The sequence below is a fragment of the Rhinatrema bivittatum genome, chromosome 8, assembly GCF_901001135.1.
Source record: "Rhinatrema bivittatum chromosome 8, aRhiBiv1.1, whole genome shotgun sequence".
NCBI classification, from domain to species: domain Eukaryota; kingdom Metazoa; phylum Chordata; class Amphibia; order Gymnophiona; family Rhinatrematidae; genus Rhinatrema; species Rhinatrema bivittatum.
In genome coordinates this window covers 142,208,809-142,236,438 of record NC_042622.1, presented here as the reverse complement: position 1 = coordinate 142,236,438, position 27,630 = coordinate 142,208,809, and the positions used below count along the sequence as shown (strand labels likewise).

At 51.4% G+C, this 27,630-nt stretch overlaps 1 protein-coding gene across 1 annotated transcript in view; it reads left to right on the top strand.

Annotated features, from left to right (window-relative positions):
• Positions 1–513: 513 nt before the first annotated feature.
• The window catches only part of MAP3K11 (mitogen-activated protein kinase kinase kinase 11), a 50,269-nt gene continuing 23,152 nt past the window's right edge, over positions 514–27,630 (top strand). Inside the window, exons 1-5 of the mRNA XM_029612170.1 lie at positions 514–2,429; positions 17,127–17,307; positions 18,779–18,927; positions 24,438–24,613; positions 25,545–25,785. Coding sequence (XP_029468030.1) covers positions 1,724–2,429; positions 17,127–17,307; positions 18,779–18,927; positions 24,438–24,613; positions 25,545–25,785 — 1,453 coding nt within the window. The 5' untranslated portion in view covers positions 514–1,723. The remainder of the gene's footprint in view (positions 2,430–17,126; positions 17,308–18,778; positions 18,928–24,437; positions 24,614–25,544; positions 25,786–27,630) is intronic.

Below are 27,630 nucleotides of genomic sequence, written 5' to 3'. Positions count from 1 at the left end.
GTTTTGCCTCTCATTTCGTGCTAGTGTACTTAGTTTCAGTTTCCTCTAAGAAAAGTAGGAACTTCACATCTCATAGATGCAATGGAGGAAAAACAAAGGAACATACTTCTATGTTTCTAGAACATAAGACACGCTGAGCTGGCAGGCCAAGCTCTATCAAGTCCAGCATCCAGTTCCGGTCACAACTACTAGACAGATCCCAAAAAGTACATTTATTTGTACACCAAGGACTAGCAGTAGCTTTTTTAGTCTAACTGGCTAATAATATTTTATGGATTCTTCCTCTAAAACCTTTTTTAAATCCTGCTTCACTAGTCAGAGTTTGAGCAGGGTATTGCTGAAAGGAAGCTTGCCACATACTGGTACTGATGTGGGTACTGCTGGGAGTAGTCTCATACTGCTGCTGCTGCTGCTAACAGGGCACTGCTGTGTGAGAGAAGCTCACAATTCTGGAGTCCTAGCCATGTCGACAGGGCACTGCCTCAAAGGAAGCTCACATCACACTGCGATCCCCAGCTGACACTGACAAGGTTATTGGGAGGGGGGGCGAGCTTACACCACGCTGGCATTGCGTGGTAACATGCTTGTGCTGGCGACAGCAACCGAGTCAATCTCCTCGTCCTGGAAATCCAGGCAACCTGTTGCAGTGCAAGCAAAAATGCAAAAGTTGTTTGGAAAGAAAAATCCCCAAACTTGTCCAACAATCCCCAGTCAACGAACCCATATCTGCAGATGTGTCGCCAGCCCAGCAAAGAAAGCAAATTGCAGTGGCAAACCCCTCCCATCGAGACGCCTCTGGGGCAAAAGTGCAAGAGAGAAGGGGACGCAGCCCTGATTCCAGAACAACAGGAAGGGCCGAGCGGGGAAGCCAGGGCCGGTTATTGTGTCCGGAGTCCCAGAGGAAGTGGCTGGTGGCTCTCTGTTTTGTTTTTTTTTCCCTTCTGGCATTGTGCTGGTCGGGTTTGCCCGGATTTTGTGTGCAATGTCACACTCCTTCCTTTAGGCAGCTTCCCCTCCCCCAAGAACAGGAAAAACATTCACACACACACACACACAAAGATCACAATCTCTCAAGTAAGTTTCGCTCTGGCTAAGGGAAAAAACCAGCTCCCGAAACCGTCTCTGCCCGCACATGGACCGGTCACCGGGACTCGGACTCCGGAAGAGGATTTCTTTGTGCTCGCTGGAAATTTTACATTAGTTTGACTTTAGTAAGTCGTGACGGATTCCTTTTCTTCCCTGGAGAGATTGTTTTGTGGAGGGGTTTCCGCCCCTTCTCTCGAGTGAAAAATGTGGCTTGTTAAAAGACTTTTTTGAGTTTTGTTTGTCGGTGTGTAAATTTAAAGAGATCCAAGGCGTAAAGCCGAAAGAACATTAAGAAAAAAGAAAAAAAAAAAAAAAGGTCGCAGACTCGGCTTCCGAGAAACTCTGGCATGGAGGTTTTTGCATTTTTAAACCACTGATGTAGAAAGAAAGATCCCCAAAGGAGCGAGCTTCAAGACAAAACAATTTTTATTGGGACTACCTGGCACCTTTTGCAGGATGCACCGGTGAAATTGATCAGGAGGAGCTTTGTGAATGCTGGGGGCGGGTGAAGGGGGAGAAGCCCGGGAACGGATGGTTTTCCCCCGCCAGTCTCGGCTGGGAATGAGGAAATGCCCGGCCCTGGGCCGAGTTTCGTACGCTCAGTGGCGATGAGCCGGCCTGGGTAGCGCTGGCTACGATGGACCCGATCCGGAACCTGCTCCTGAAGGCCGCCCTCGCGCCGCCGTCGGGCTTGGGTCCTGGTCCTCCGCTCTGGACCGCCCTCTTCGACTACGAGGCGGCCGAGCAGGACGAGCTCACCCTCCGGCGGGGGGACCGGGTGGAGGTGCTGTCGCGGGACGCGGCTGTCTCCGGAGACGAGGGCTGGTGGGCGGGCCGGGTGAACGAGCGGCTGGGCATCTTCCCTTGCAATTTCGTGTCCCCGCAGCCGCCGCTCCCCGGCGCCGGGCCGGAGGGGGAGCCGGGCCGCCCACCTGAGGTGGACTTTGGAGAGCTGCGGCTGGAGGAGGTGATCGGCGCCGGCGGCTTTGGCAAAGTGTACCGAGGCAGCTGGCGCGGCGAACCGGTGGCGGTGAAAGCGGCCCGCCAGGATCCGGACGAGGAGATCGGCGCCACGGCGGAGCGCGTGCGGCAGGAGGCGCGGCTCTTCGCCATGCTGCAGCACCCCAACATCATCGCGCTGCGCTCCGTGTGCCTTCAGGAGCCCAACCTGTGCCTAGTGATGGAGTACGCCCGCGGGGGGGCCCTGAGCCGCGCCCTGGCCGGACGACGCATCCCCCCACACGTGCTGGTGCACTGGGCCGTGCAAATCGCCCGCGGCATGCACTACCTGCACAGCGAGGCCATCGTGCCCGTCATCCACCGGGATCTCAAGTCCGACAACAGTAAGTGCCCCTACAGGCTAGATACCCTGCTCCTGTACGCTATATACACACTAATACTCCATTCCGCCCAGCTGCATGCTAAATATCCTGGGTCTGATCCCCTTCCCATCAACCCTAAATACCACATCCTTCCCCTGCACGCTAAATACTCCTTTATACTAAATATCCCTTGCAACCTGACCCCCATTGTGCTAAATATCATCCCTCTCAATCCATGCTAAATATTTTGACCATCCCCCTGCATGTTAAATACCCATTCTCAGCTGTGCCAAATTCCCCACCTCTCTACCTGCATGTTAAATACCCGATCCCTGAATACTAAGGGGCCCATGCAATATAGTGCGCTCAGCGTAGCGCGCAGCTTGACACGCTAGAATAACTCCCAATGCAATAATGGGATTAGCAGTTCCCATAGCTAATAGCGCTCATCACATGTAAATGTTATGTAGATGAGGATAATACCCCTGAAGCAAAAAATCACAGTGCACCCCAAATTTCCGCTAGCCCTGGAACTGGCATTGTCTTGAGGCGCCCCAAATCTACACAAAAAAAGAAGAAAATACTGTTTTTCTGTGGTTCCTTCTTAATATTGTCACGATACTAAGTAGGAGGAACCACAGAAAGCACCATCAGGAAAAAAATTGTCTTGATGGTCAGATTAGGAAAACGGCTGCTCAATTTACGAGCATCCATTTTCCTAAACTGTGCATAGCTACCTCTCCGGGGCACCTAATGACAAGGATGTGCTAGGGATGCACAGTTGATCCCTAGTGCGTCCTTTGTAGTGCGGTACCTCGTTAACATATTGAAACGCATGCCCAGGAAAGGTGGATGCGTACGCATTAGGAAAACGAGCACTCAATACCAGCACCCGTTTTCTACGTGCTCATATTGCATTGGTCCCTAAATGTCCTGTTCCAAACCTTTTCACGCAAAATTCAACTATCCCTCCCATCCAATATATATACTACACTCGACCTCCTGTACACTATACGCTTCCACAATTCTCTGCACACTAAGTACGTTGCCTATTCCCCAATTAACAGTAAATACCACATTTATGCTAAATACCTCCCATCCCCTTCCTTCACCTATCCATGCTAAATAATCCTGCACCAATCCTCTGCATGCTAAAAACCTCCTGCATGCTTAAATACCTCTGACCACCTTCAGTTTTGATGAATGCCCTTTACACACGAAATATGCTGCCCCTACCCCTGCATACTAAAAGCCTCTGCTGCTCCCCATCTGTTAAATAGCCCCACCCCTCCACATTAATCTGCTGTAGGCCATCCCCTCCTCACCCTCACTAAATACCATACCTTCCATATACACAAACACAATACCCAGTTTCTCCCCAACCCCTTTATTACTCCTGCCCTTCCCCTAAATACACCTCTTTCCCATCCACACTAAATACCCCACCCTCCTCCTACACACACCATACCCTACCTCCTTTTTTCACTCAAGGCACAATTAAACACTGGAATTTGTTGCCAGAGGATGTGGTTAGTGCAGTTAGTGTAGCTGTGTTTAAAAAAGGATTGGATAAGTTCTTGGAGGAGAAGTCCATTACCTGCTATTAACTAAGTTGACTTAGAAAATAGCCACTGCTATTACTAGCATCAGTAGCATGGGATAAATTTAGTTTTTGGGTACTTGCCAGGTTCTTTTGGCCTGGATTGGCCACTGTTGGAAACAGAATGCTGAGCTTGATGGACCCTTGGTCTGACCCAGTATTTCATGTTCTTATATCCTTCCCTCTTACATACAAAATACCTTTCACTTTCCCTCTCCATCCTTTTTCTGAAAACCTGTCCCAGCAAGCTGCAGGTCAGCGATACAGCCAAAGATTAGAACCCAGGTGTTACATAATAGGACTAGTGGGGCATACTATGAAGTTAGCAAGTAGCACATTTAAAACTAATCAAAGAAAATTATTTTTCACTCAACGCACAATTAAGCTCTGGAATTTGATGCCAGAGGATGTGGTTAGTGCAGTTAGTGTAGCTGGGTTTAAAAAAAGGTTTGGATAAGTTCTTGAAGAAGAAGTCCATTAACTGCTATTAATCGAGTTGACTTAGGGAATGGCCTCTGCTATTACTGGCATCAACAGCATGGGATCTACTTAGTGCTTGCGAACTTGCCAGGTACTTGTGGCCTGGATTGGTCATTGTTGGAAACAGGATGCTGGGCTTGATGGACCCTTGGTCTGACCCAGTATGGCAATTTCTTATGTTCTTATGATTTAAGGCCTGGGGTAATAGTCTGTGTCTTCTGGGGGTGCTGTGTGTTAGAGAAACCTCAGAATGGGGCATTGTGCTCAGGCTGTTCCCCCACCTCTCAGCCTCTAGTTCCCCAAAGATTTAGGCAGGATAGCAAACTGTACTGTAGACAGGGTCTCTGGCAGCAATCCTGGAAACTGATATCATCACAAACATGGGCCAATACACTATCAGTGATTTGTTCTCCATTGCAAAAGGGTCCTCTCTTTTTTATTTGATTATATTCCGCCTTTCAGACACTTCAAAGCAGATTATATTCAGGTATTACTTAGTCCCTCACAATCTAAGGGCCTGCTTTACTAAAGCTTTTCAATCATTCTGGGTCTATGGGAAAAATTCATAGTAAATGAGGCCCTAAGTTTGTATCTGAGGCAATGGAGGGTGAAGTGACTTGACCAAGGTCACAAGGAGCAGCAGTGGGGTTTGAACTGTGGCTTGCAGCTCATGCTCTAACCATTCCACTATTTGTCCTCCTGCTGGGTGTTTGTCTGTGGTCTTATTACTAGCTTTCCTTGCTTTTTGTCTCATCCTAATATAACATTTATTTCTTACAGATTTTTTAAATATGATTGCTTTTCTTCTTTTTAAAAATAATCTCTAACCCCAAGATCTGCTCTTCCTGCTGTATTCCTGCTTTCTGTGTATCAGTGTGATGCCTGCGTGGGGCTCGGATGAAGATCAGAAGAGCAGCATTACACCTTACTCTCACTTTGCAGTGGTTTGTGGGATTTGCAGCCCTCTTTCTCTCATTTAAAATCTTCACCATAAGGACCAGAATGCCATTGGTGAGTGGGCATGTGTGTCAGAATGCCAGGAGCGGCCTAAAGTCTCCCTGCAGGAACTGGGTTGCAGGGCAGTTGCTTTTCCAACCTGCCTTCCTCTTCCCTTGGAGCATCAGGAGAGCATCTGCCAGCACAGGAAACCCTGGGGTTATCTGAGAGAGGCAAACACTCTCCCTCCTGCTGTGGCTGTGCTGATGGCTTAAGAGTCATGGGGTGGTTGTTCCATAGAAGGCAGACTGATCTGGTTCCGGTTTTACACTCCCCCTGCATCTATGGGAGGGTAGGTCCTGCTTGTATCGGAGAAAATTAAAACTACAGATCCATAGATGGGAGAAACGCTGAGCTTGGTTTCATTCTCCTCTTGTCTCGCCGGCAAGCTTTATGGCTGAGGACCTGGTAACCCCTGTACGTATGCTAATCAAAGCAATGCGTATGCCTCTTATCATTAATGCTTCGGGGCTCAACAGTCTGAGTGCGGGAGGCAGAGAGAGAAGGAGTTGCATAAGCCAGATGGTTGGTTACTTTCAGCTCATTGTGAGTGAACCTCTGCATGCCACCTCCAGCTTCAGAGCATCCTGAGAATGGTGCATGAAAGAGTTCCTGTTAGAAGTGAAACTGACTCACTGTGCAGGCTTGTTAGAGGCAAAACCAGCCTGGGTCTGAGCAGATTCAGAAGAGAGGGGTATTTCGGTACAAACTGCAACAATCGTCCACAGCAAGGCCGCCCAGCTCTGTTTCCTGAAAGCTAATGCTGGCTCTTCTACCGGTTTCCTGCTCCCAGATCCCCATCCTCCAGAACAATAGGGACACCACCAGCATGCCTAGACTGGGGGAGGGGGGAGAGCCTGCTGAGCAACCAGCTTATTGAAGGCACTCTGACTTCTACACTTCCTCCCTCCCATCCTAAGTGCACTGTGGTATTTGTGGTGCCTACTTTCATTTTGCTATCTGCACCAGAGATACATGGGGGTCTGTAGGGGAAGAGGCAGGAGTAGCAGAAAGGCAGAACTGAATGGTGATCTCCCTCTAGGAACTCAAAAGTTGAGATCAGATAGAGGTACAGAGCTCTGCAGCTGGGTCTACAGGGTGGTGGTGGTCTGGAGCGGGGGTGGAGGGCAAAGATGCCAACATTTCAAAACGATTGGGGGTGCTAGACTCAACACTAATTATCCCTCCCTGCACATAATGAAGGAATTCATTCAATATTGGGGGGGGGGGGGTGGTCAAGCACCCCCAGAGCTGGCTCTTTATGGTGGAGGGTGTCTCAGGAGTGCTGTCAAAGTTCTGATTCTCCATCCCCCTCTCCTCCTACAGCCTCGCCAGCTGCAGGGACCAGGGCACAATGGGCCGCTTATGGAGACCGTGGGACAGATACAGGAATGCGTCCTACGGCCTACCAGTCATTTTACTCAGTATTACTGTATAATGTGAGAGAGGAGGGGGATCATCATTGCTGGGCTCCTTGTAGTTATGCAATGTGAAAAAGCTGCACTGACGCTGAACTTGTCTCTCTTGCTGCACAGAAACTCAGGATAAATTTATATTTCCTGATTTTTGTGAACTGCGCTGTCAGGTCTCTGCCCAGAGGAAGGAATGTAGCAACTTCATTCTGCAGTGACGCAGAAGGCCCTTATTAGCCCTGTGGGCCAGGAAGCCCCACTCTGTCCTTGCACCTCTCCCCTTCCCCCATAGGCCTGGGTGCCACCTCACTAAGGAGGAAAGTTTGCTGCCGTTTCTAAGTGAAATCATGTGACTTCAGCTTCTTCCCCTGCAGGGAGGAAACTGTCTGAGAGCCTGGCAAGAATCATCCACCTTAATCACTGGCTCTGTCACTGACTCTGTATGTGACCTGGGGAGAGTCACTTTATCTTCCTGTGCCTCAGTTCTAACCTCTGCCTCTGATTCTCTGTGTGACCCTGAGGGGGGAGTCACTTTATCTTCCTTTGCCTCTGTTCTAATACCTGACTTTGTGGCAAGGGCAATAAACAGATATAGAACTGTTGAGGAGAGAGAGAGGTAGATGGAAAAACAGGGTCAATAAACTGATAAACCGGAAACTCTGAGGGGAGAGTGCCAATAAAGAGATAAAATAACTACTGAGGAGGGAAGCAGGGGCAATAAACAGGTACAGTAACTGCTGTGGAGGGGATAGTGTGAGGCAGGCAGGGGCTTATAAAGTTCTAGAGCAAATAAGCCAGAAGAGGCCTGTAAACCAGGGCTTCCTAAACTTTTAGCCAGTGTGACTCCGTTTTAGAACTTGAAAATTCACATGAACCCAGAGGATGACAAAAACAAAATTATCAGGGTGATTATCAATAATCACTTCACATTCAATCCTTTCTCTCAACCTCTGTCTCCTCCAACAGACCTCCTCTCTCAACCTCTGCCCCTCTAACAGAGCACTTCTTACATCCCTCAACTCCTCTCACTTCCTCATCACATCCCCTCTCTTACCCCATCCAACCTTTTCATATCTTCCCAGCTGATCCTCAGTCATCCCTTCCTTCTCACCCTTTTGTCCATCTCCTCTCTCTAACCTTCCAGCCTCACCTCATCCCCTCCAACCCTCCTCTCATATCCCTCCCAACTTTCACCCCTGGTTCTTCTCTTACATACCCTCTTACCCTCTACAGCCAGTCCCTCTTCAGCTGATCCAACCTTCAAACCCCTCCTGCATCTGATCCCTCCCTTCAAACAGCCCCACTTCTAAGCACCCCCCCCACCCCGGTCATAGTCAGCGGCAACTTGTTCCTTATGAGTCTGGGCCAAAAGTGGATGACAACTGGTACGAAGAGAGGGCAAGCTTCTGACAGGGGCGATACTTTTCTCTTGTGTACGTTCCGTAGCAGGTGAAGAACGAGGAGCAGTGGCAATCTCCCTGTACGTGCTCAGTCCACCCTTCCCTTCATTGCTGGTTCCAAACCTGACTCTGATCCCCAAGTGGCAGCAGCATTAGGAATGAAAGTCGGCATTGGGCCTGTGAGCCAGTGCAAGCGCACAGACCCTGCAGTGGTCCTGATCTCTCCTCATGCAGGGCTTCCCGTCACCTCAGAAACTCATGCAGGGGCAGGGCCAACAGAGGGCAGTGAGTGAGTGCTGGCTCAGAGCCCCCATGCTGACTTCTACTAATGCTGGTGCTGGTGCCTGAAGAGTTCTGACCTTTGAGACACTGAAGATTCCAGCTAAATGTTTTGTGATCCCATTTGGGGTCCCGACCCCCAGTCTGGGTACGCCCTGCTGTAAAGGCTTTCGCTCTTCTGGGTATATGAAGTTGCCAAAGCCACCCCCACAGCCATCACTCCTAGCCTCCCCCACACTAGTTTTAGTTAAAAGGAGGTTCCAGCTTCCAGCTGTTGGGACCCCCCTGTGGTGAGGGAAAATGCTAGGTGGGTCAAAGTCCCAAGGAGCGGGGCAGGGCAGAAAGCTGGAGGGGAAATTTAATTTCCCTGTACATACCAGGATCAGTCCAGACGGTGGGTTATGTCCTCCTTCCAGCAGATGGAGTCAGAACAAAGCTTCGGAGGGTGCTGCCTCATAAGCCAGTGCACCCTCTGAGAAGTCTCAGTATCTTTCTGACTCCAGCAGATAGGAGTAGGGGAACCTTGGCTTCCCCTGTGATTGAAGAGAGATTATTCTTTCTCCGTTTCTGTTCTGTTTCTTCTGTGGATGGATCAAGTTAATTGAAAAAGAAAAAATTTGTACACAGAGAGCAGGCAGTTTTGTTGCTCCTAAGTTGCAGATAGTTCTGTTTCCTTTGGGGCTAGCCTGTTTCTTCCTTCTCTCGGCACAGGCCTGATTCTGTGGGGTAAGTCTGTGTGAATTTCCTTTTCTTTTTCTAGGTTCCTTAGAACCGACGTTTTTCGGGGGTGATAGCTGAAGGGTTCAGCCCCTACCCCCCCCCCCCCCCCCCCCCCGCCGCGGCCCGACCCGCGGCCCTGAGACGCGCATTCCTTGGGGCTGCCGTCTGCAGAGAGCACATTGCTCAGCCCAGGGTCGGAGTGACAAGCGGACGCGTTTACCCGCTGCCCGCAGCACAGGTTCCCTTGCGGCCCCCCCTCTCTCCCTCCTGGCTCTCATGCCGAGAGCGCACCAATGTTCTGCATGCGGGGAGCCAGGTTCGAGGCTCATCCCGATGGGACGGCCTCCATCGCGCGATCAGTTGCGCCCTCATGTTCCTGGGTCCTGGTGGACTCTGCAGTATTGGCGGTCACAAAACGTACGACTATCCCGTTCACGGGAGGCACGGCCCTGCGGGATCTTCAGGATTGGAAGCTGGAGGTCTGTCTCTAAAGGGTGTTTGAGGTTTCCGTCCTCGGGGTCCGAGCAGCCATTTGTAGCTCCCTCGCGCAATGTGCGGGGCTTCGCTGGGTACAGCAACTTCTGACCTCTCAGGCTCTACCACCGGAGGAAGCAAGTCAGGCAGACCGCCTGGAGGTGTTTATAGCCTTTGGAGCAGATGCATTGTACGACCTGCTGTGAGTCCTGGCACTGTCTATGGTGTCGGTGGTTTCAGCACGATGCCTCCTGTGGCTGCGCAACTGGTTGGCGGACTCGTCATCCAAGGCACAGTTAGGATCTCTTCCGTTTAAAGGGAAATTCCTCTTCGGGGAGGATTTGGACCAGATCATCAAGCTACTCGGTGAGAATGCGGTACATCGTCTACCTGAGGACCGACACAGATCCCCTAGGTCTTTTAATCCCTCCAGAAGTAGGTTTCGCACGCAACGCCGCTCCCGCACCACTAGACAGACGACACCTAGGACGCCTTCTTCCAGGTCTCAGTCGTGGACTCATTCCTTTCGAGGCCGCAGACCAACTAGGGATGGGGTGGCCCAAGGGGCTCCTGCCAAGTCCTCTCGATGCCAGACTGATCCACTCCTCGACCCCCAGGATTGGGGGGGGGGGGGGGCGCATCTCGCTCTTCTATGAGGAGTGGATCCACATCACCTCGGATCGGTGGATTTTAGACATCCTAAGACGAGGTTACGCATTGGAATTTGTAAGACTTCCAAGAGACAGGTTCCTCTTTTCTCCCTGCGGAACACCACACAAGCAGCTTATTGTTCGCCAGACTCTCGACAGGCTCCTGGCTCTCGGGGTTATCATTCCAGTACCTCCCGAGGAGGTGGGCTCCGGACACTACTCAATCTACTTTGTGGTTCCCAGAAAGGAGGGTTCCTTCCGACCGATACTGGATCTCAAGATGGTCAACAAGCCCCTCAAGGTCCTCCACTTTCGGTGGAGACTCTACGGTAAGTGATAGCGACAGTCCACCGGGGGGAATTTCTTGCCTCGCTGGACCTGACGGAGGCTTATCTCCATATTCCCATCCTCAAAGCTCATCAGCGTTTCCTCCGCTTCAAGATCCTGGGTCAGCATTTTCAATTCCAAGCCCTCCTGTTCGGGCTTGCGACCGCCCCCCGAACATTCACGAAGGTAATGGTGGTGTTGGCGGCAGCCCTCAGACGAGAAGGGATCTTAGTTCACCCATATCTGGACGATTGGCTCATCCGTGCCAAAACACTGGCACAGGGGCATGCAGCGGTCACTCGGGTGGTGCAACTTCTACAATCCCTGGGTTGGGTCGTCAACTTCACCAAGAGCAATCTTCTTCCATCACAGTCCTTGGAGTTCCTGGGGGCGCGCTTCGACACGGCCAAAGGCAAGGTCTTCCTGCATTCGGACCGGGTGCAATCACTTCAGGAGCAGGTGCATCGCTTCTCTACTCTCCCCGAGCCCACAGCCTGGGATTACCTGCAGGTGCTGGGATCCATGGCATCCACTATCAATCTCATAACTTGGGCTTTTGCACACATGCGCCCCTTACAAAAGGCGCTACTCTCGCGCTGGAAACCAGTCTCACAGGACTACCAGCTCGTCCTCCCACTCCCCCAGTTTGCCAGGGACAGCTTCCTGTGGTGGCTAGACCCGCTCTATCTGGTGCAGGGCATGCCCCTCGAAATCCCAAACTGGGTGGTAGTCACCACGGATGCCAGTCTGACTGACTGGGGAGAAGTCTGCCAGATGAGATCTGCACAGGGTCTGTGGACAAAGTCTCAAGCCGCGTGGCCCATCAATCGCCTGGAAACGAGGGCAGTACGTCTGGCACTGGAACAATTTCTTCCTCTCGTTCAACATCAGGCGGTCAGGATCCTCTTGGACAACGCGACCACAGTAGCGTACATCAACCCCCGGGGGGCACGAGGAGTTGACACGTCTCCTTGGAAACGGACCGCCTGATGTCTTAGGCGGAGATCCATCTCTCTCACCTTGCAGCCTCCCACATTGCGGGTGTGGACAACATCCAGGAGGACTTCCTGAGTCGACAACGTTTGGATCCCGGGGAGTGGGAACTCTACGAGGAGGCATTGCAGATCCTCATTCATCGCTGGGGGACCCCTCACTTAGATCTTATGGCCACCTTTCGCAACACCAAAGCGCTGAGATTCTTCAGTCGCAGAAGGGACCACGGCGCAGAAGGCGTGGACGAGCTGGTCCTCCCTTGGCCTCGCCATCTCCTTCTCTACGTGTTCCCACCGTGGCCACTAGTGGGCAAGGTCCTCCGAAGAATAGAGGTCCACCAGGGCCCAGTGGTTCTGGTAGCGCTGGAAGGGCCACGCTGTCCTTCGTTCGCGGACTTGATCAACCTCGCGGTGGACGGACCCCTACACCTGGGCCACCTGCCGCGTCTACTGCATCAAGGCCCAGTATTTTTCGACCAGGCAGAACGCTTCTGTCTTGCGGTCTGGCTTTTGAAAGGAGGCAGCTCCGACGCCGCGGATACCCGGAAGCTGTAGTCATGACCCTCCTAAAGGCTAGGAAAACATCAACCTCCATCGCTTATGTGCGAGTCTGGAAAGTTTTCAAGTCCTGGTGCATCTCTCATTCCACAAGTCCGAGGTCGGCTTCCATGCCGCAGATCCTTGAGTTTCTTCAGGGCGGTTTGGACACAGGGCTCGCCTACAACTCCTTGAGGTCCAAGTCGTGGCCCTATGGTCCTTGGTTCATCTGCAGGAACACCTGCCGCTGTCCTCTCACCCTGACATAGTTCGTTTTCTCAAAGGGGCAAAGCACTTGAGGCCTCCGGTCCAGAATCCTTGTCCCTCCTGGAGCCTCAATTTAGTTCTCCGGATCCTTGCCGGACCTTCCTTCAAACACCTGCGTTCCTCCACCCTCAAAAGACCTCACACTCAAAATGGTCTTCTTGGTGGCCATCTGTTCTGCTCGTTGTGTCTCCGAACTACAAGCTTTATCATGCAAGGAACCCTACCTTCATTCCTGCCCAAGGTGGTTTCGGTTTTCACTTGAATCGGACGGTAGAATTACCCTCCTTCTCCGTGGATGACTCACGGGATCTTCGAAGACTTGATGTTAAGCGCATATTGATTCTGTACCTGGAGGTCACCAATGACTTTCGTCTTTTGGATCATCTCTTTGTCCTCTGGTCAGGACCAAAGAAAGGTTCCAAGGCGACAAAGACAACTATCGCTCGCTGGCTCAAGGAGGCGATTGTAGTGGCATATATTGGGGCGGGTAGGCAACCCCCGCTGGAGGTCAAGGCTCATTCTCTCCGATCCCAGGCGGCGTCCTGGGCGGAAAGCCAGGCTGTCTCCACTCAGGAGATATGTCGTGCGGCGACCTGGAAATCCTTACATACATTCGCAAGGCACTATCGCTTACAGCTCCAGTCGTCTATCTCCGGTTACTTTGGCGACAGTGTCATTCGAGCAGGGCTTTTAGGGGCCCACCCTATGTAGGGAAGCTTGGGTACATCCCAACGTCTGGACTGATCCTGGTACGTACAGGGAAAATAAAATTATTCCTTACCTGCTAATTTTCGTTCCTGTAGTACCATGGATCAGTCCAGACGCCCTCCCTAAGAAATTTGGAGATTGGGGTTTACTGCTCGACTTCCCTATGACTTTGCGAATCTGTTTCACTCTATTCAGCTGTTAACCTCTATGTTTAAGGGGCTGTTTCTCAGAGTGCTGTATGCAAGTTTCACTCTTGACACCAGTTTTGGTTATCTGTTACATATAAATTTTTATTCATAGTCATCAATGGTTGTGTAGCTTGATCCATCCTTCTTTCTATATAGCTTTGATATTCTCGATACTGAGACTTCTCAGAGAGTGCACTGGCTTATGAGGCAGCACCCTCCGAAGCTTTGTTCTGACTCCATCTGCTGGACGGGGGACATAACCCACTGTCTGGACTGATCCATGGTACTACAGGAACGAAAATTAGCAGGTAAGGAATAATTTTCTTATACCAGTCCAGTTGGTCAAGGCAGGTAAGGGTTGGGAGAGACAGAAAGGGGGGGATAAAAGGTCCAGGTCAGGGGTGGGCAAGCAAATAGCGGAGGAAGAGGCAAAGGGCCAGCAGAAAGCTTTGATCCCACTGCACCCGCAGTCCCAGTGAGCCAAGGAACATCCAGCACTCTGGGGCTAAGGGTAGGAGCTTGTCACAGCCGTAACAGGCAGCAGCTTACCAGCCAAAAAGGAAGACAGTTAAAATGGGTGGGGGGGAGGCGCTCAAGTGCCATTAGGTTAGGGGGCAGCTGGGCTGGTGGTGGGTATTTAATATTAGTTCAATTCAGACAGCCCAAGTACTCGGACCACAAATATCTGGTGGCTAGAGAAAATGTGAATACAGTTTAAACAAGAATAAAGAGCTCAGGCAGGGATCTGGCTTGCCTGGGGATATGGCGAAATAATAAATGGTAGGGACAGCACAGCTGTTCCAGTCCCTGAACATCTTGCATGCCGTGGCTTGATGAGGGGCAATAGGCGGGCATAAATAAATGCAAGAAAATATAATAAGAAAAGTCTCCACGCGGTGAGTGCTGCAGTAACTTAGATTGGGGTTTCGTTCAAATAAAGCTGTGGCCTATGTGTTCCACTGTTTTGCAGGCCGATACAGTAAGGATGCGTAAGAAAGAGTGCAGCAGTGCGCACAGTTTGGATCACATACCGCTCGATACAGTATTCAAATGAGACGCAAATGCAAGCAGCGTCCAAAGCGGGTCCATGAAGTGGTAGGCGTGCGCAATCCATTTTACTGTATAGAGCGGTATACAGCGCCTATACAGTATCCTGGGTGCGCTGGTACCTGTCATTTCAAATGTCATTCCACCAGGAAAATGGATGGTTCTCCTACAGACCCCGCTGCCTTGAGCGCCCGGCGCCAGCAAGCCCCAGCAGCCGGCGATCGGCGGCAGGGAGCGCAACAAAGCACCTGTGCGCGCAGCTCCGATTTTCCGCCTCCTTCGAACGGGCAAGAGAGAGACGAAATTTCATGGGCAAACTTTCCCCCAGCCCCCGCTCACCTGCCCTGGCCGCGGCCACGCAAGCCCCCAGCAGCAGAAGGGCGTCCATGGGTGCCGGTCTCCTGTGAGGGTGCGCTGACAGCTCCGGAGCAGCCCCAGTCCTCTCTCCCCTCCTCCCGAGGCGCACACCGCGGCTCCCCTGCCTCCCGGGGGAAGCCGGCAGCGAGAGCGGCTTCAGCAGCCCGGGGCGGATCGGGCGCTCCCCATGCGAGGCGGCTCCCAGCATCCCCTGCCGGCGAAGGTGCATGAACGCGCGCCTGTACGCCCAATTTGGGCGCTCAAGGCAGCGAAGGCGCATGAACGCACGCCGTGATCTGAGCGCCCGGCTGGACGTCCCAGGTCACAGCGTGCGTTCATGCGCCTTCGCTGCCTTGAGCGCCCAAATTGGATGTACAGGCCTGCGTTCATGCACCTTTGCCGGTGGGGGCTGCTGGAAGCCGCCTCGCATGGGGAGCGCCCGATCCGCCCCGGGCTGCTGAAGCCGCTCTCGCTGCCGGCTTCCCCCAGGAGGCAGGGGAGCCGCGGTGTGCGTCTCGGGAGGAGGGGAGAGAGCACTGGGGCTGCTCCAGAGCTGTCAGCGCGCCCGCATGGGAGACCGGCACCCATGGACGCCCTTCTGCTGCTGCTGCTGGGGGCTTGCGTGGCCGCGGCCAGGGCAGGTGAGCGTGGGCTGGGGGAAAGTTTGCCCGTGAAATTTCGTCTCTCTCTTGCCCGTCCAAAGGAGGCGGAAAATCGGAGCTGCGCGCACAGGTGCTTTGTTGCGCTCCCTGCCGCCGATCGCCGGCTGCTGGGGCTTGCCTGACGCTTGTCAAGCTGGCAATCCCCGATGCCCGAGCATAATACAGAAGTGATTTTCGCCCTGCGCCTTGCTTTATTTTTTGTAATAATTTTTCCCCCTTGTGCGAGAAGCATTTTTTTCTGTGGATTGGGTTGGTTTGGGACTGGGTGGCTAAGTTCACTACACTAACGCCAGGGTCAGGGTAGGCGGTAAATTTGCAGGTTAAAGACGCGGCAAAATAGCTGGTTAAAAAGGCGATAATCTGGGCGCACGTTACTGTATCGAAGGTAATAGCTAATCCGATCATTAACATATCATATACATGCCGCGGGCGGAAAGGGATACGTGTCGATTTCAAGAAGCGGTAAGGACGCGTAAAACCGGATACTGAATCGCGGGTTAGACATACGCGTCCAAATTGTGCGTACAAAGCGGGTTAGAAACAGGTTAACCGCGGCCGCGATTTACTGTATCGGCCTGTTGGTTTGTTTTTCCAGATTAGAGCTAATTTGTTAGGTTGCATTGGAATTAATAAACTCTGGATTGGAAATAACAGGTGGTGCAATCTTATGGCGGGGGGGGGGGGGGGGGGGAGGACAAGTGGGGCAGCGCACTTTGTGTTATGTGGAGGGGGCACAAAGAGAAGAAAATTCTTTTTCACTCAGCAGATAATTAAACTCTGGCATTCATTGCCAGCGGATGTGGTTATGGCAGTTAGTGTAACTGGGCTTAAAAAAAAAAGTTTGGATAAGTTCCTAGAGGAAAAATTCATAAACTGCTATTAATTAATAAGCAACAGTAGTTTGAGATTTATTTAATGTTTGGGTACTTGCCAGGTATTTGTGACTTGGATTGGCCACTGTTGGAAACAGGATACTGGGCTTGGTCTGACCCAGTATGGCATATCTTATGTTCTTATGTGTTAGCTGAAGTTGAGGGCCTAGGTTTACCACTGCAGGAGCCTGGCATGCGTGTTCTATCTGGTGGAAGGGCATGCCTGCAGTTTCTGTCATGGTTCTGCTTGGTGGAAGGGCACGCACAACTTGAAGCCCTAAGTTTCTGTGTGCACATAACACAGCTCCAGCCTGAACCAGTGGCCACTGATCCAGACTCTCCCTATGCCTGCAGGGGCTGCAAGAATAAAGAAGTCGTTCAACCATACAGGTTACAGTGGCCAGCTATTAAAAAAAACCCAAAAAACACCTCATGAGACTGATTCTCGGAATGCACAATCTCAGGATACTGCATAGCCAACTCAGCTGAGGGGCACCAAGAGGTCTTTCTACTCTGTTTCCTATTGGAGGCAAACAAGGTGGTAAACCTCTGTTTTGTGGTATATATGTGGCAATGGATGGAAGAATTTGGTTATTTTTCTTGTGTACAATGCAGGGAGTGATCTATGAGTTTGGATGCTTAGCACCAAGAGATTTTCCAACTTTTCCGATCCCTTCCCCCGTCTTGTTCTCCTGAAAACCTGTTGCACTCCCATTTGCCTACTGACCTGTGACTCCTCTCTTGCTCTAGTCCTGCTGTTGGAGAAGATCGAGAATGAAGACATGGAGAACAAGACCCTAAAGATTACGGACTTCGGGCTGGCCCGGGAGTGGCACAAGACCACCAAGATGAGCACAGCTGGCACCTACGCTTGGATGGCACCCGAGGTCATCAAGTCCTCCACCTTCTCCAAGGGCAGTGATGTCTGGAGGTAAGGACCTGCCCAGTTCCTACGCCGAGTCTACTCCAGGAGGGTAAAGAGAACCAGTGCAGGGTCTCCTCCACCTCCTCTTCCCTTGGCCTGCACCCAGAATCCGTTCCAGGGGCAGAGATATAAGTGGCAGGTGTTTTCCTTCAGTTTCTCTACAGGGCTGCACCCAGAGTCCATTCCAGGAGGGTAGAAAGGTCCAGTGCCAGGTCACCCTTTCCTCCTCCCAGGGGCTGCACCGGAGTTTGTTCCAGGAGGGAGAGGGATGAAATGCTAGGTCTCCTCCCTCTCTAGGGTTACACCTAGAGTCTGTTTCACAAGAGCAGAAAGATACAGTGCCAGGTCTCCTCCTCCCTTCTACTGTACCCAGAACTCATTCAAGGATGGCAGAGAAATAGTGTGTAGTATTCTTCTCCCAGGAGATGCACTCTGAGTCTGCTCCTGGAGAACAGAAAGATCCTGTGCTGGGTCTCCTCAGCTTCCCTAGGAATGGACCCAAAATCCATTCCAGGAGGGCAGACAGATCCAGTGCTGGGTCTCTTCTCCTACCTAGAGACTGCAGCAAGTCTTTTTCAGGAAAACAGAAATATTCAGTTCTGGGTCTTTTCCACCTCCCTCCAGGGTTATATCCAGAGTTTGCTGTAGAAGAGCAGGAGATCCAGTCTGGAGTCTCCTCTTCCCTCCCTCTTCACCCATGTAGCTTGCTTCTTGTGTCAATTCTAAGAACACACAAAATCTAGTTCCTTCCCAGGGGCTGCAGCAAAAATCCATTCCAGAAGGGCACAGAAATCCAGTTCCACGTTCCTTTCTCTTGTTGGATTGCTAGTCTGTGTCCTAGTATGTTTTATGTCTTAAATTTGTACACTTTTTTTAATGTTTTGGAATAAAAAGTGTACATGTTGATACAGCTAGGCATCTTCTTGGTGCTTAAAAGGTTCTTCAGCCATGCATACTAGGCCGAAGGCTCTTGGAGCTGCCTCAAAGATGCAGAGTAAAGGGTGCAGGGGTGGTGCATCCTTCAGTGCTGTGGCCTTTGTGTTGCTATCACAGTGTTGGGGGGCAGGGCCAAATTTAAGATTCTGGCACTCACAGGCAGAAGACTGGGGATGGAGGTTTTTGCCTCCAGAAATCAAAGAGCAGCAGGAGGAATCCCAGTTTTTGGACCTCTTCAGAATTTAGTACCCTAGGCACTTGCTTATGCCTAAATCTGGCTCTGGTTGGGGGTGGATTTGGGGTTGGGTGGGGGGGGCGCTGCAGTCTGTGCCAGGTGCTACCAGCTTATGTGCCGAAAATAGAAACAAGGTGCTGTGTCAGCTCTTGGCTCTGATGGTGTCTGTCCAGCATGCCATTGACTGGAGAGGATGGAGAGTGCATAGAGTCTGGCAAGCAAGCACACCTAGCCTCTCCCAAGGTTCAGCATTTCACCTTTGCATAACCCCCTCTGCCCTTCTTCTTTCTTTCTCTCTCCCTTCAGTTATGGCGTGCTGCTGTGGGAGTTGCTGACCGGGGAGGTCCCATACCGTGGCATCGATGGGCTGGCCGTAGCTTACGGCGTGGCTGTGAATAAGCTCACGCTCCCCATCCCGTCAACCTGCCCGGAGCCGTTCGCTCAGCTCATGGCAGGTGAGGAAGCTGCACTGTGGCATAGATGGGCTGTAAGCAGGAACTGGTCATAGCAAGCTTCTGTGTTCTCCGAGGACCAGCAGGAGGGTAATCCTCGCACATGGGTGACATCAGATGGAGCCCCGATGCGGAAAACTTATGTCAGCATTTCCGAAACTTTGATTAGACACACTGAGCAAGCCCAGCATGCCCAATACCACATGTCCATGCGGGGTCCCTTTTCAGTCTCTTTTGTTGTTTTTCCCGAGGAGCTGTAAGCCTCACTGTGTGATTGAGCTCACTTTGGCTGTTTTTTGCCTTGGGGAAAACTTTTGCTCTTCATGTTTTTTCGCTGTTTTTACTTTGATCCATCACCGGGTCCCTCTTGGTGCCTTCCCATAGTGTCCCCAGTCAGGGTTTTCAGTATTTTGGGTAAGTTTCCTTTCGCAGTCAATTTCCCCCATGGAGGTGGTGCCTCGGTGCCCACCAGCCATCGATGTCCACTGCCATTGCTTTCAACTTACGGCCCTTTTGTTTCAACCTGTCATGGCCACATCCGGTTTTTGCCCTTGCCCCCCGTGCCCGAGGACCATATCTATCACTGATCCTCATGAGGTGTGCATCTTCTGTCTGGGGGCATCGCATGACGTCTGGAGGGATATTGGCTTTAACTCGACAAGATGGATCAGGTCTTTGGGTTGAGGAAGTCCGAGCCATCGGCATCGAAGGACCTCAGAGCCGCACCAATGGACATTATGCCATTGACATCGGCGGGACCGTCAGTTCTGTTGATGTCTCCGGTGGATGGGACGCAGGAGACCAACCTTTGTCAATCTCCTCTGGGTCGAAGATGCCAGTTTGTTGTCTTCGACCTCAGCACCGGGGAAAGACTGGGCTGAGCATCAAGGGAAGCCTAAGAAGCATCAGCACCGGTCCCAGTCTATGCATAGTGCCAAGCATGGGGATGCACCGGCTTTTGTTGTGATGCCCCCAAGTGGCCCCCGTGGTGAGGAGCATCCATCCTCTATCAATGCCCAGATCTGCAATGGTCTCCTCCGGTCCTGATGGCAATCGCTGATCCCCCTCATGGGTCTGTGGAAAATCTGGCCAACCCTCCTTCCTCCCAGTCAGTATTTGCATTGGCAAAGTTCGAGGAGGAGCTGGAGTGCTGAGTCCAGCTGGCGGTGGAGCAGGTGCTGCACTGGAGCCGATGCCGCTCCTCCTCCTACCACTTCTGAAGAAGCTCAATGTGCACATTGGTACGGTACCAACCCATCTGGCATCTGTTTCTGGGACAGCATTGGTGCCCAGCAGGGCATTGAGACCTCCCCCTACCGATACGATGGTTGTTGCCGGTTCCTTTGAGGAGGAAGCTACGCCGAGGCCTGCAGCCTTCCCCGTTCAATTCTACCAGTGCCTGCACTTCTGGACGTAGGCCAAACACCTAGGGCCCCATCTCCTGTAGCATATAGTGAGGTTGAGGATCCCTATGACCCCTGGAGTGATGATCCGACAGAGCCCTCCTCTGAGGACTCTGATGGTCTCCCGTGAGACCCTTCTCCTCTAGATGAGTGAAGGAAGTCTTCACCTGAGGACTTAACCTTTGCAGGGTTTGTGAGGGTGATGGCGGAGGCCATCCCTTTTCAGTTTTTGACAGAGGAGGATGCCAGGCACAAAATGCATGAGATCCTTCAGTTCATGGAGCTTCCTAAGGAAATCATGGTGGTCCCGGTACACAAGATCCTTAAGGAATTGCTGCTGAGAATATGGGAACACCCCCTCACAGTGCCTCCCGTTAACAAGAAGGCGGACGGGGTCTACTTTGTCCAGAAGGCTGCCAGATTCGATAAGCGTCAGCTGCTTCACCAGTCAGTTGAATCCGCTCTCAAGAGGGTCAAGCACTTTGAGACACATTCCTCGACGTCCCGGGAAAGGATCATAGAGCGATGGACGCTTTTGTGAGGAAGACGTTCCAAGGCGCCATGCTTATTGCTCATTTTGTTGCCTACCAGCTCTAGATGAGCCAGCACTCGTGGAACGTCTGGAAGCAAGTGCAGGAGGTGGCTGAGCAGCTGCCTCAATGGTAGCAAGACACCCTCATGTCGCTGGTGCACAAGGGTCTGGAGTGCGGAAAACATGAGATCAGTGCGACATATGATATTTTCAAGACAACATCGAGAGTCTCTGCAGCAAGAATCGGCACCCACAGAATGGCACGGCTAAAGGCCTAGGATCTCCGACCAGAGGAACAGGAAAGACTTGCTTTTGTGCTATGCACTGAAGTGAATCTCTTCGGAGATAGGGGAAGGGATGCTGTGGCCCAGCTTTGGGACCACTATGAAACCCTCCAACAACTCTCTGCTAGTACTCCGTTCCTGGCCTCCTCATCCAGGAGGCCGTGGAGACCGGGGCCCAGGAAATCTTTCTTTTGCCAAAGGAAATATCCTCTGCCTCCTCAATCCCGTCAGCACCATCAGAGCTCCTGTGGCCATTCCAGGCACTAGAGAGCTCCCAAACCCTGGCCAGCTCCCAATCAACTCCAGGGATGGGGCTTTGGCTAGGCCGTAGGAATCATAAGCCAGTTGCCCATACCCAGGACAATGGACTTTCAGGTCAGGGGCAAGCTTAGGTTCTTCATGGACCAGTGTAACCTCAGACCAGTGGATTCTGTCCATTATCCATCAGGGGTACCAATTAAGTCTATTGGGTGTCCAGCCAAGTTGCCCTCCATGCCCACATTGGGGGCCGGTCGCACATCAGGAGGTACTACAAGTGGAGCTCTCCTCCCTCTTATCGGCCATAGCCGTTGAGCGCATTCCTCCAGGGCAAAGAGGGTGGGGATTCTACTCCAGGTACTTCTTGATTCCAAAAAGAACAGGAGGACTCCATCCCATCCTAGATCTAAGGGCCTTGAACAAGTTTCTAAAAAGAGAAAAGTTCAAAATGGTTTCCCTGGGCACCTTGATCCCTCTTTTGCAAAAAGGGGACTGGCTTTGCTCCCTTGACCTAAAGGACATATAAACTCACATTGAGATCTTCCCCAGTCACTGGAAGTTCCCAGTACCGAGTGTTGCCATTCGGGCTTGTGACTGCTCCACAGGTCTTCACATAATGCCTAGCCATTGTGGAGGCGCATCTCCACAGACTGGGAGTGCATGTGTTCCCGTATCTGGACAATTGATCAGTCGAGCATGTCTCAGCCAGGGGCTATCAGGTCCATGCGCTTGACCAGCCCAGTGTTGGAATCACAAGGGTTGATTCTCAACTACCCAAAGTCCCATCTCAGCCCGTCACCTCAGTTGGACTTCATAGGAGCCCTGCTAGACACGGCTCAGGCCAAGGCCTTTCTGCTTTGCCAGAGGGTCATCCCCATGGCGGCAGAGATTCAATAGAGCCAGCAGGTATCAGCCTGGCACATGTTGAGGATGTTGGGCTATATGGCTGCAACCATCCATGTTACTCCCCTGGCACGTTAACACATGCGAGGATCCTATTGGACCCTGAGGTCACAGTGGCGCGCCAGTCCACTCAGAGCCCCCAGGATTGCATCCGAGTTGCTTCGTCTCTCAGGAACTCATTGTCCGGGTGGTGGGTACTTTCTAATCTGGAACAGGGGATCTCATTGTGGAGTCTGCCCACTCAAATTGCTCTAACCACAGATACATCTACCCTGGGGCGGGGAGCTAATGTATATGGGCTCGGTATCCAGGGTCTTTGGTCTGCTCAGGAACGTTCTTGTCAAATCAACTTCCTGGAGCTTCGGGCAATCCGGTACGCACTATGGGTTTTCAGAGATCAGCTGTCCAACAAAGTTGCCCTGATCCATACCAACAACTTGTTGGGACTCCCGGACACGGCAACCCGCAGCCGATCCCCTCTACCTGCCCTGACGCTCGGCAGGTCTCCGGCGCAGCGCACCCCACTCCCAACTCAGCTGCTGGACGTCGCCAACCTTCCTTCCACGTGCACGCGACTTGGCCCGACTCAAAGGGGCCAAGCGGGAAACCATGGCCCAGCCCCCGAAGATGACGTCAGGATTGAGGGGTATTTAAACCCTGACTCAGCCCTCAGTTCTTTGCCTTGGTAACAGGTTTCATCTCTTCGGAGTGCTAGTTGCTGTTCCTGTGAGTCCTGTTCCGGTGGTTCCTGTTCGTGTTGTTCCTGTCTCCATGCCATTCCTCGTTCCTGCTTCCTCGGCTTGATCTGGTTCTGACTTCTGCTTGTTTCCTCGTCTCTGCTCATGTGCTGCCCTTCTTGATCCTTGGCCTGGTACCTTGTCTCCGCTCGTCTGCTGCCTGCCCCTGACCTACAGCTTGGTTCTACGTTTTGCACCTTCGCTGCCTGCCTCGACCCGGATTCCTGACTCTGCCTCTGCCTGCCTCTGGACCCGTCTTCACTGAGGATACCCGCACCTAAATCCTGTTGGCCCCGGTACCCAAGGGTTCAACCCGAGGGGAACGAGGGCTGGTATAGGTGAAGCTCCAGCCAGGTCGTCCTCACCTGCACCATCTTCCGGCGACGAGGACCATTGGGGGCCGTCCCTCAGTGGTAGCACCAACTCCCGTCCCAGTCCAAGGGTCCACAGTTCTAACACAACCAAGTAGACATGTGGTATGTTAATAAGCAGGGAGGCACGGGATCATACTTCCTGTGTCAGGGAGCGGTCCAGATCTGGTCATGGATCCTGTCCCACGGAATGATGCTCAGAGCCATGTACCTGGGCAGGTCCCTGGACCAGAGGATAGCGAATCAGATATTCTGCCTCTGGGAGAACCCAGATGTAGATCTGTTCACATCCCCCTGCAACAGGAAGGTGCCTCGTTTCTGCTCCCTGTACAGGTCAGACAGCAAACCAGCCTCGGATGCCCTTGCCCATCATTGGGGCAAGGGTCTTCTGTATGCATATTCTCCAATTCCCTTAGTGGCGAAGACTCTCTTTATAGCTTCATGAGAATAGAGGGACTATGATCCTCCCAGACCCTCCCGGACATGGCAACTATGATCCTCATAGTCCCTCATTGAGCCTAGTCCCTCAGTGTGCCTAGTCAATATTCTAGAAACTTTGACATATGTTTTCAGCATCAGGGTTCCATCTGATGATGTCACTCATGTATGAGGACTAACATCCTGCTGTCCTCAGAACACCTATTACAGGTAAGCAACTCTGCTTTCTCCAGCACATCTGAACCTTGAGTTTTTGGAAAGCCTTATCTCATTCAGTGCCTGCTGGGCCTATTCAAGACAGTATGGATAGAAAGACTGAGCTGCTCCTGGTATGTGCCTCCTGTATTGTTTCTTATCAGCTGGGAACTACAGTTCTCTGTGCACTGGGGAGCAGAAGCAGGATTGTCTCTGTCTGTCCCACTGACCTAAACTCTGCCACCTTAGTTTTCGACCGATTAAATTCTATTTTGATTTACATCTCCCTCCCTAGGATAGGGAGGGGGATGAAGCCAGCAGCATCCATGGTTGGGAGGGAGAGGCGGACTGAAGCAATCTTGCTTGATTTCATTGTTTCCCTTCCCATGCAGAGTGCTGGGCGCAGGACCCCCACCGCAGACCCAGCTTTGCCTTGATCCTAGAGCAGCTGACGGCGCTAGAAGCCCAAGTGCTGGAGGAGATGCCGCAGGATTCCTTCCACTCCATGCAGGATGACTGGAAGCTGGAGATCCAGGGCATGTTCGATGAACTGCGGGCCAAGGAGAAGGTACAGCGAGGGAGAGGGAAAGAGGAAACCAGAGCTCTTGCTCCACTAAGGTCGCCATCCAAGCCTGGTTTTACTCCATTGCTTCTATGGATTTGTAATTAAGTTTCTCTGAAAGGCAGAAAACTACAAATTCATAGATGCAATGGGGCAAAACCAGGCCTGGATCACTCTGCCTGGATGACATAGAGTCCATCTGCTTGCATTTTGGGGCACATTTTGGGGTTTAATCCACCTGCTTTGGTAATAGTTGTAATGACATTATGTTCCCATTGCTCCCAGGTAGCAGGGTGTTAATCCCGTCCCATATTACCAAGTTTCTCAATCTCAGCCAAGAAGGGCCCATCCTCAGCTCGTGGCTCAGACCCTGTGGTTGGCTCATAGCTACAACGAGGCAGAGAAGCTAAATGAGGAAGTGTTTGTCCAGACTAGCATGGCTGGTCGCCTAGAATGGGAAACCAAGATGTGGAGGGACAGGTGATTCCTCTGAATCTGCCCTGATCAAACAAAATTCTATTTCTTTGCCATGAAGTCTGGTCTCTCTCTCCTCTATTTTTCCCACTCTGGGTTAGCTAAAACGGAAAGGAGCTGAGGAAAATAAAAAACAATGATAAATCAGAGCCCCCACAGCGGAAAATATCTGCCTGAGCCAATCCTGCTTCTTGTATCCTGGTGAGAAAAAAATAAGTGACCACTTCCTGTTGGTAGGAAGCCCAGCCTCCCTCAACCCCTGCCATGGAGTGTAGGGAAAAAATATGCAACTAAGACATGAAAAAAGCTGGCGGACATTGTGAGAGCTGGTGGCAGAGGTGGGATGAGAAACTGGATCCCCATACTTACAGACCTGTGCCATAGTGCTGACTAACTGTGCCTTGTTAGCAAAGAAAGCAGTTTGAGTCTGATGCTTGCCACCTTTATTCCATTTCTCTACCAGGAGCTGCTGAGCCGGGAGGAGGAGCTGAAGAGGGCGGCCCTGGAACAGAAGTCATATGAAGAGATCCTGCGGCAGCGGGAGCACGAGCTGGCACAATGGGAGCTGGAGGTCTTCGAACGGGAGTTGACACTGCTCATCCACCAGATGAATGACAAGAGGCCGGATGTGAGGAAGAGGAAGGGTACCTTCAAAAAGAATAAGTTGAAGGGCCGGGAAACCGAGAAGATCAGCATGCCACTGGGTAAGGGGCTTCCCTCAACCCCTTCCACCTTAACCCACCAGCTCCTCACTCAACTCTCCCACTGCTGCTGGATAGAGGCTTCCTTCAACCCCTTCCTTCTCCTGGGAACCTCATTCATCTCTCCCTTTGCCACTGGATAGGGAATCCCTTCTTCCCTGCCCCCCCATCTCCTTACTCATCTCCACCACTGCCGTGGAAGGGGTCATCAACTGAACCAGGTCATCAGATCTAAGGCCTGCTTTGACCCATGATGCTCTGAGAAAAGCATGACCTAAGAGCCTTATTGCAAACAGAGCGAAAACTAGGAGTGGCTCAGCCCATCCTCCAATGAGGACTTGGAGCCCCCCAGTAACAGCCGTCCATCCTGGACTCTGAGAGCCCTTGTCAGAAGATGCCATGAGATAAGACAGCTGGCCAGCATCCTGTCGGCTGTCCTTTTAATCCACCTCCCTGTGTGATTTATTTACAGAGTATACTGAGTAAGGGAGTATTTTAACAAAAAGTTGAGGGACTTAGTAAAGGGGCACTGCTGTATGTGTGGTAGAGGTGGGGGTCCTCCTTACTACACCTCGTATAACGATCTGCTAGAGTTTGTGTTTGGTAGTGAATGATGGAGGGAGGAGGACTTACTTCCTCTCATTAAGGGGAACTTTGTTAGTGTATGCTTGGGGGGGGGGGGGCTTAGATTTTCATTAAGGAGAACATCTTGTGTTTGGTAATGTATGGGGGGACCTTAGTTTCTCTCATTAAGAAGAACTGCTTGTGTTTGGTAATGTATGAGGGGACCTTAGTTTCTCTCATTAAGAGGAACTGCTTGTGTTTGGTAATGTATGAGAGGACCTTAGTTTCTCTCATTAAGAGGAACTGCTTGTGTTTGGTAATGTATGAGGGGACCTTAGTTGCTCTCATTAAGAAGAACTGCTTGTGTTTGGTAATGTATGAGGGGACCTTAGTTTCTCTCATTAAGAGGAACTGCTTGTGTTTGGTAATGTATGAGGGGACCTTAGTTGCTCTCATTAAGAAGAACTGCTTGTGTTTGGTAATGTACGAGGGGACCTTAGTTTCTCTCATTAAGAGGAACTGCTTGTGTTTGGTAATGTATGGGAGGAACCTTAGTTTCTCTCATTAAGAGGAACTGCTTGTGTTTGGTAATGTATGGGGGGACCTTAGTTCTCTCATTAAAGGGAACTGCTTGTGTTTGGTAATGTATGAGGGGACCTTAGTTTCTCTCATTAAGAGGAACTGCTTGTGTTTGGTAATGTATGAGGGGACCTTAGTTTCTCTCATTAAGAGGAACTGCTTGTGTTTGGTAATGTATGGGGGGGACCTTAGTTTCTCTCATTAAAGGGAACTGCTTGTGTTTGGTAATGTATGGGGGGACCTTAGTTTCTCTCATTAAAGGGAACTGCTTGTGTTTGGTAATGTATGGGGGGACCTTAGTTTCTCTCATTAAGAAGAACTGCTTGTGTTTGATAATGTATGAGGGGACCTTAGTTTCTCTCATTAAGAAGAACTGCTTGTGTTTGGTAATGTATGAGGGGAACCTTAGTTTCTCTCATTAAGAGGAACTGCTTGTGTTTGGTAATGTATGGGGGGACCTTAGTTTCTCTCATTAAAGGGAACTGCTTGTGTTTGGTAATGTATGGGGGGACCTTAGTTTCTCTCATTAAAGGGAACTGCTTGTGTTTGGTAATGTATGAGGGGACCTTAGTTTCTCTCATTAAAGGGAACTGCTTGTGTTTGGTAATGTATGAGGGGACCTTAGTTTCTCTCATTAAAGGGAACTGCTTGTGTTTGGTAATGTATGGAGGGACCTTAGTTTCTCTCATTAAAGGGAACTGCTTG